This window comes from Coenobita brevimanus, chromosome 65 (assembly GCF_032717465.1).
Source record: "Coenobita brevimanus isolate Jiangsu-jjx chromosome 65, ASM3271746v2, whole genome shotgun sequence".
NCBI lineage: Eukaryota > Metazoa > Arthropoda > Malacostraca > Decapoda > Coenobitidae > Coenobita > Coenobita brevimanus.
The window spans coordinates 40,562,711-40,572,398 of record NC_137018.1 but is presented as its reverse complement, the minus strand read 5'-3'; the positions used below and the strand labels follow the sequence as shown (position 1 = coordinate 40,572,398).

Below are 9,688 nucleotides of genomic sequence, written 5' to 3'. Positions count from 1 at the left end.
TGCCTCGCTTCCTCCCTCCTATCCTGCCTCACTCTCTCCCTGCTATCCTGCCTTATCCCCCCCTTGCCACCCTGCCTCACCTACCACTGCCATCCTGCCTCACCAACCACTGCCATCCTGCCTCACCTCTCCTGCCATCCTACTTCGTTCCCCCTGTCATCCTACCTCACTTCCCCTGTCGACCTGCCTTCCCCCCCCCTCTGTCATCCTGCCTCATCCTTTACCAGCTATACTGCCATCCTTACATCCTGCCTCACCTCCCTTGCAGTTCTTCCTCACCCCCCTTGCCATCCTTCCTCATCCCCTCCCAGCCATCCTGCATCACCCCCTTCCTACCATCCAGCCTCATCCCCTCAGTCATCTTGCCTCACCCTCTCCCTGCTATCCTGCCTCACCTCCCCTGCCATCCCACCTCACCTCCCCTGCCATCGTGCCTTACACCCCCCTGCCATCTTGCCTCACTCCCCTGCCATTTTGCCTTGCCCCCCCTGCCTCACCTCCTTTGCCATCCTGCCTCACCCCCCCCAACCATCCTACCTCACTTTGCATGCCATCCTGCCTAACCCCCTCCCTGCCTTCCTGCTTTGCCCCTTCCCAGCCTTGCTGCCTCACCCCCATCTTACCTACATGCCTCACCTATTCCCTCCCCACCTCCTCCCTGCTACCTGCCTCTCCTCCTCCCTGCTACCTGCCTCACCTCCTTCCTGCTACCTGCCTCACCTCCTTCCTGCTACCTGCCTCACCTCCTTCCTGCTACCTGCCTCACTCCTTCCTGCTGCTTGCCTCGCCTATTCCCTGCTGCATACCTCACCTGCCCCCTGTACTCTGAAAACATGTCTTTTATTTGCCTTATTGTGGTGAACAAAGCTGAAGTGGTCAGGCAGTCCAGACTGCTTCTGGCTTTATCAGACTTTTTCCGATATATAGTAATTTAGTCCAGTAGCTCCTCGATTCCAATAAAAGTGAAATCCGGTCTATTGAGGTCCGTTATATCGAGCTTTTACTGTATGTATATTTTTCAAAATGTAACAACAGAAATGTATTAGATACTTTTTGGATGGACTTAACACAGAGTTTGCTCTTATCTGAAATACTACTTTGTAAGTGTATTATTATTTACCTATGTACCCCCGCACATCGCTCCTTCTTACCTCCACTTAACCTGTATCCCGCCTTCATTTCCTCTCCCTACCTTGTCATCCTTCCTCCTCCCCAACTCATTCCTTCCTACATCCTCTCTCATTCTTCCATTCTCCACTCTCCCTCCCTCATTTCTTCACCCTTCCACCATCTTTTCCCCACCCTTCCTCCTCCCTCCATCTGCCTCTTCCCTCCTTCCTCGTACCTCCTCCCTCTATACTCACTCACCATTCCTATTGCTTCCCTCCCTATATCCCTTCCTGAACCCTCTCTTCTCCTATGTTCTTATCTTCCATTTTCTTTCCTCACCCCTACCTCCCCCCACTTTCCTCCTTTCACCCTACCTCTATCTTCTCCTTTGTCTTTATCATCTCTATCTCTTTGTCCTCCCTTCTCCCCTCTGGTATTCCTCTTCTCCTTCCTCATCCTCTCCCCCTTCTCCTTCTTCACCCCCTATTCCACACCCATACCCCAACCCCACCTATCCCAGACCCATACTCTCACCCAACCTCCTATCCCACACCCATACCCTCACCTGCACCCATACCCTCACCCACACCCATGCCCATGCCCTCACCCATACCCATGCCCTCACGCACGCCCATGCCCTCACCTACATCCCTATACCCTATCCATCACACACCACCGTACATCCTTGCCAACACACCCAATTCCACACCCTCACAAAGTATCCCATACCCATATCTGCACATGTAATCCAACACGCATACTTTCATCACACACACACACACACACACACACACACACACACACACACACACACACACACACACACACACACAGACCCTATCTCACACCGTCACTTTCACTTCTCTCTCCACACCCCTCACCCTCACTCTCCTCCCTCATGCCACACCCCTGACCTTAACTTTCATCCCACACTTCATCCTCACCCTCACCCTCATCCCATAACCTCACCCTCATTCTTCATCCCACACCTTCATCTTTGCGCTCACCTCCACCACTTTCACCCCAGATCTTTCCAACAATCCCACACCCTCTCCTATCCCACACTGTCATCACTTGTTCCACACCCTCTTCCCCACCCCTATGCCACCATGCCCTCCTCCTCACCCCCATCCCACCACACCCTCTTCCTCACCTCCATCCCACCACACCCTCTTCCTCACCCCCATCCCACCACACCCTCATCCCACCACGCCCTCCTCCTCACCCCCATCCCACCACGCCCTCCTCCTCACCCCCATCCCACCACACCCTCTTCCTCAACCCATCCTACACCCACTTCCTCACCCCCATCCCACCATTCACCCACTTCCTCACCCCCATCCCACCACACCCTCTTCCTCACCCCCATCCTACACCCCTCTTCCTCATCCCATCCCACACCCAATTCCTCACCCCATCCCACACCCACTTCCTCATCCCCATGTCACATCCTCTTCCTCATTCCCATCCCACACCCTCCACTTCATCCCCATCCCACACCCTCATCTTCATCCCCATCCCACATTCTTATCCTTACCCCCTATCTCGCATGCATGCCCTTATCCTCACCCCCTATCCCTCACTCACACCCTCATCCTCACCCCCTGTCCCTCACCACACCCTCATTCTCACCCCCTGTCCCTCACCACACCCTCATTCTCACCCCCAATCCCTCACCCACACCCACAACTACACCCCTCACCCACACCTGCACCCCTCACCCACACCTGCACCGCTCACCCTCAGTCTCCTCCTTCATTCCACACCCGTATCCTCATTCTTCATCCCACACCCTCATCCTCGTTCTCATCCCTACCACTGTCCTACAGCCTAAGCCACACCCCTTTTTCCCAGACCTTTCCAATAACCCCACACCCCCAACACTATCCTAGAAACTTATCCACAGCCACTATTCCATGACCCATACCCTCTCCTCCTATCCCACACTGTTACCCTCTGTACCACACCGTCTTCCTCACTGTCATCCTACCACACCCTCTTCCTCGCCCCCATCCCACCTCACCCTCTTCCTCACCTCCATGCCACACCCTCATCCTCACCCCCTATCCGTCACACACACACACACACACACACACCCTCATCCTCATCCCCTCTCCCTCACCCAGACCCTCATCCTCATCCCCTATCCCTCACCCACACCCTTATCCTCACCATACTACACCACCACCACACCATCACCACACACTACACCACTACTAGACAACACCACACCACACCCTCACATCACCATCACACCAGTCACACCATCACAACCACATCTGACTACACCATCACCAGCATAATAACTCCATTACTACACTACACCACACTACCACGACACCTATCCATAATTCTACAGTCCCACCACACCACCTTTTGCCAACACAACCACAATCATTGCTATCACCCACACACCACCACCACCACACCTATCCATAACTCTACATTTCCACCACACCACCTTCCATCAACACAACCACAGTCATTGCCACCATCCCACCTACTGCATTATAATATTTTCCACTACCACCACACCACACCACACTGCACCACCACTAACATCCAAGCATCACCAGTGCCACACCACATCACACTTATCACCCAAGACCATACATCACACTGAACTGCCACCAAACTACTACCATCACACTGCACCACATCCCTATCATACTGCCAAATCACACCACCACAATACAGCACCCCATCCCCACAACACCACACCAATACCACTGTACCACTTCACACTAACACCACATCACACCATCACATCCAACACACTACACCACCAGACCACACATCATCAAACCACATCACCACGTCATACCTCACATTTCCAAAGTACCACCACACCACACATGGCATCACATCACTTCACCATACTACCATGACACAACCACCACCATACCACACATGGCATCACATCACTTCACCATCCTACCATGACACAACCACGACCACACCACTATCACAATTACCACACACGCCACAACTACATCAGCAGCAGCACCACAACACAGCCACTGTCTTACACCATCAGGATCTGTCTATACCCAAACACCATAATCCCATTAGGGATGGTCATTTGTCTTTGAGTTAGTTGTTTCACAGGGGGAAGGCAATAACCCTACGCCAACTCACTTACTGACGCGTAGGGAACGTGTATGGGTTGGTTATATGGTTACCACCCGGCGCTGTAAATGGTTTCCTGGCTTACAGGAAACCAATTGGCATGCCACTCATTGTAAAGCCACCTGAAAAGAAGAGTAATAAAAAGTGACAGTAAAGGTGGGAGAAATAGGAAGAGAGAGGGCGGACACAGAAAAGGAGTAATAAAAGTGAAGGAAGAAGTAGGTAGCACCACATCAAGTGAGTGGATGATGGTCGCCACCTACAATCAGGATAAAAATAACATTTTTATTAAATAACTTTATTTTAATTATCATAAATTCTATCCATTCCAGTTACCAGAGTGCACATGCCAATAACAAGTCAACCTTAGCATAACATTGGTGAATGTTCATGTCATGAGCTCTGCTAACCTTATCAGATGCTATTACCTTTAGCAAACTACATTATTGAGCTTGATGTCACAACACCAGGGATTAATGGTGAAGAGAATTGTTGCGAGATCATAAGTAAAGGTACATTCATGGTTTAGTTACAGTGTATGATGAATCTCATACTGTATAACAAGGACTAATAGATGAGTACAAAAAAACACTTAAATATGTATATATACATCAACTCTCCTTATGGTAAGAATTATTATTAGCACTTGAATAAGTTAAAAAATCAAGTAAGGAACAGTGAGCAGTGGTGAGTATTGTGTACATATATAGTATTCCAAATAAATGCTACCTAAATGCAAAACATTCCAACTTGTACAGCTAAATGCGAGCAGTGAGCTTCAGTACACTCGGGCAGAATATCACAGACTAGTAGGAAAAAAATGCATTATAACCATATGATGAAATTAGTGGGTTATTGGCCAACTTCTGTCATCCCAGCCGACAACTGCTTTTTGCCTTCCTCACTTCCTTCAAGCTTCTTCACTTTACACTATCACAGGGGACTTGCGCTTTGTTTTCGTTCTGAAATACGAATAATTCAGTGTTATTAACTCCCATTTTACAACAATACCCATTTTAAGAAACACCAATGTCACTTGACTAATTCCAGTAGTTCTGCAATGGAAGAGATGGGCCCAGTTGATAGCTGCGAAAATTAAGGAAACATGCATAACACTGCAAATTCTCTCAGCACTACAAATCTGAAAATACAAACATACTTCCACTCTAGTTTCAAGAATTATACCTCTTACCACCCATCTCATGAGTTTATCATCAGGGCAGATTGTCCACTGGGTAGGAAAATCATAAGATGGCATGGAGTTAGGGAAAAGCCCATTTCGGGTAGGTAACCACAGTTCGTCATTGCTGGGAACATTTTGGGAATTTTTTCCCTTAAAACCTGCATAGCAACTGAAAAAACAGACCAAGCTCAAACGTGACATGTGCCATCTGTTATACTTGGCACAGAGGTGCATGAATTATTATAACAATATTATGAATGTGTACATATGATCCTTAACTTGTGAATTATTCAACACATCCTTTGCCCCCTATCTTCATGCAAATGGTGGTCAGTAGGGTGTTTCAATTTTCCTAAGTTTCTATTTTCATGTCACTGTTCTTCCCCTTGGTTCTTTTCATGTAAATGACCCGTATGCTAAATTTCAGACAAAAATAATAATATTTAGAAGTTGCACACTTTTATCAGTTTTGTATGGCGTTCGCTGTGGTAACATTGTGTCAGTGTTGCGTCAGCTTCTGTACTGTAAGCAAGTGTTACTTGTACCTAGCATATTAACTTTTGCTTCTGAAATATATTATTTCTAAACTTTGATGTAGATGGGAAATGTGGAAGGTGTGTGCAGGATACTCATAGAAGAAATATGTGCAGCATGTGATGTGGTGTGTGGGTTGAAGAGAAGATGGAGGGGGGTGCAAGGAACAGCGTGTTGGAATGAAGAGGTGAGACAGGCTGTGGCACAAAAGAAGAAAGCATACACTGAATGGATGAGAAATAGGGGTGTGGAAGACGTTGAGAGGCAGAAGAGAGAGTTATATGTAGAATGGAAGAGAGAGGTGAAAAGATTAGTAAAAGAGAGTAAGAAGAGAGTGGATGAGAAATTTGGAAGGAATTTGAGTGTAAAGTGGAGGGACTGTAAGAAAATGTTCTGGAAAGAGGTGAAGAGAGTACGACAGGGTGGAAGTGAAGTTAGCAGGGGAGTGAATAATAAAAATGGTAGATTACTAGTGGAGAAGGGAGAAAAAGTGTGCAGATGGAGAGAACACTTTAAGGAATTTTTGAACACAGAGGATGGAAGTAATGCGAGTATCAGTGCCTGGGGAATGGCTGGGAGAAGGAGGGAGGTGAGAAGACAGGAAGAAATCAGTAGGATAGAAGTTGTGGAAGCAATGAAGAAAGTTAAATTGGGGAAAGCCCCAGGAATTGATGGAGTGTGTGGTGAAATGCTGAAGCATGGGGGAGAGATAGTAGTAGAATGGATGTGGAAGATATGCAGATTGGCCTGGGAGGAAGGCAGAGTTCCGGAGGATTGGAAGTCAGGTATCATTCCCTTGTACAAAGGAAAAGGGGAAAAAGAAGTGTGTGGTAATCATAGGGGAATTTGTCTTCTTAGTATCATAGGAAAAGTGTATGGCAGGATACTTACAGACAGAGTTAGAGAAAGAGCAGAAGAATTAGTTGGTGAAGAACAGGGAGGCTTTAGGAAGGGAAGAGGTTGTGTAGATCAGATATTCATTCTTACATTTTTAGTGGAAAAGTTTCTAGAGAAGGGAAAGAAGTTGTATGCGGCTTTCATGGATTTGGAGAAAGCATATGACAGGGTGGATAGACAAGGATTGTGGAAAGTATTAAGAATATATGGAGTAGATGGGAAGTTGTTGAATGCTGTGAAGAGTATGTATGATGGTGCTAAGGCTGCAATGCGTGTGGATGGTGAACTGAGTGAATTTTTCTCTTTGAAGGTTGGGTTGAAACAGGGATGTGTCATGTCTCCATGGTTGTTCAATCTGTACATGGATGGGGTAATAAAAGAGGTTCAAGGTAGGGTAGTGGATGTTGGAGTGGCCCTGGTGAGAGAGGGTAGTGTTTGGAAACTCCCTGTACTGTTGTTTGCAGATGATACTGTGTTGTTGAGTGAAGACAAAGGGGAGCTGCAAGGCTTGATGGATGAGTTTGGGAGAGTGTGTAAGAAATGGAATCTAAAGGTGAATGTAGGGAAGAGTAAAGTGATGGTCTCTGAGAGAGGAGAAGTCAGTGAATGTACAGCGAGATTGGATGGTGAGGAATTGGAAAATGTGAGTACATTTAAGTATTTGGGTAGTGTGATGAGTAAGGATGGAGGTTTGGAGGGTTAGGTGCTTGAAAGGGCGCAGCAGGGAAGAAGGGTTGCTGGTTCCTTGAAAGCAGTGATAAGAAACAGGGAAGTGAGCATGGAAGTGAAAAATTTACTACATGACAGTATTGTGATACCAACTCTAATGTATGGAAGTGAAGCTTGGACGCTGTTGGAAGGACACAAGTCCTTGGAAATGAGTTATTTAAGAGGAGTCACATGGAGAGATAGGCTGACAAATGAGGATATAAAGGAGCATTGTGGTGTGGATGTGGATGTGATAGGAAGCGTTATGAGGAATACACTGAGGTGGGTTGGCCATGTGGAGAGGACGGAGAGTGAATGAATGACGAAGAGAGTGTATGTGAGGAAGGTCGAGGATGAGATGGAGGGATGGGGTGGAGAGGTATATGAGAGAGGGGAGTGTGAGTTGGGAGCAGAGCACTGAAATGGCGGGGAACGGGGTGACGTGGAGGCGATCTGTTTGTGGCCAACCCGAACGGGATTGAGGCATCTGGCAATAGATAGACAGATAGATATAGAATGGTTACTGTGACCAATCTCTATTAAACAATAATTACAGAATATTTAATTAACGAAATATCAAGTTACCCTACGTCTGTACTTTCCAACAAACGACTTAGCACTAATTTGTGTTTTCTCTTTTTCAGTTGGCAAACATGGAAACTAGAAAACGAATTTGGTTGTTGGAAAAGAAAAGAACAGGTGTTGTTAGCCTTCATGTACCATCACACAGAGATGAAGGAGACACTCTCTGTCGCTGCAGAGTCTACTAGCATGAAGCTCCAGGAAGTTTGGAAGAAAGCAAATATCCCTGTAATAGCAGAGGAGAATATCAGAACTAGTATTAGAAAGATGTGCAAAGAACACCAAAACCTTGGCAAAGAGAAATCAAGATATATGGAAACAGCGGTTAAAAAACAGCAGGTTTGGAAAGGTGATCTTGAGGAACTGTTTGATATCGCTCAGCATGATGTGATGAAAATAAAGAATGTACAGCAAGAAAATAAGATTTTCCTTTCTTTACAATGAGAAGATAGGACAAGTTCATCAATGCGTGGTATTGACCAGGTACATGGTACAACTCTGAAACAAAGGAATGAAAAGAGAGCAAGGTTTGAAGCTCAAAAGAAGAAACAGGTTAAACAGCATCTTGAAATCAAGCTCCACTTCAAGTGATGAGCACGATCAAATTACTCCACCCAGTTCACCAAAGAAAGTATCATGTAGACATTTGAAAGCTCTTGATTCTACACTCACGGCTACATGGGATCGAGAGCAACTCTCTAATCGACTGGCAAATAGTTCTTTCATTGCAACTACCAAAAGCCTAGGCCATGATGTTTCACACATTTCCCTATCTCCATCTACTGTTCACTGAGCTCAGAAGAAGAACTGGAAACAAATGGCAAGAAAGATAGAAGAATCATTATTTAAAGATTCCCTTCACTTGGTCGTACATTGGGACAGCAAACTGTTGCCTGCAGCTCTTGCTGGGAATGTCAGAACACTAGAAGACTGAGTTGCTATTCTTGTAACTGGGCAAGATTTTGAACATCTGCTTGGAGTGCTTGTTGCCCAGGATGGCACTGGTGAGCAAATGGCTCTAGCTTTAATTAAAGCCAAATAAGTTTGGTATACGTGACCGTATTACTGGTCTTCCGTTTGACACTACGCCATCAAATACAGGACCGATTCAAGGAGCATGTAAGAGGGGAAGTCTGCAGGCCATCTCATCTCCCACCTGCCACAACTGACCTCAGCCACAACCTCTGATCCAATCAGTGGATGCAGAGTCATCCTTCAGGCTGAACATCCTGGGAGCAGGTTAACTGGCAAAGGCCATGAATAGGTGAGACTCCATGTGGTGACCTACCAGGTAAGCCAGGGAGACAGGAGAACATGATGTGGATCACCATCAGGTGGCTGTTTCCCCCCCATCATGCACAGGATGAGAAACAACACTTGCATGAGTGGCACATGGATTGAAGTGCAAAGGAAATCAAACAGAAAAACACTAATCACCAAAAAATAAATAACTAAATAAATAACACAAAAAGCAAGTGAAGAAATGGAAAGAAAGGAACTCCCAGAAAGGAAGATCTGCTTTATCTATGTATGTATGTATGTATC

The 9,688-nt window shown here is 46.4% G+C and overlaps 1 protein-coding gene across 1 annotated transcript in view; it reads right to left on the bottom strand.

Annotated features, from left to right (window-relative positions):
- Window positions 1–4,610: 4,610 nt before the first annotated feature.
- The window catches only part of LOC145404980 (uncharacterized), a 65,563-nt gene continuing 60,485 nt past the window's right edge, over window positions 4,611–9,688 (bottom strand). The window contains exon 16 of the mRNA XM_080276483.1: window positions 4,611–5,201. Within this exon, the coding sequence (XP_080132609.1) occupies window positions 5,165–5,201 (37 nt within the window). The 3' untranslated portion in view covers window positions 4,611–5,164. The remainder of the gene's footprint in view (window positions 5,202–9,688) is intronic.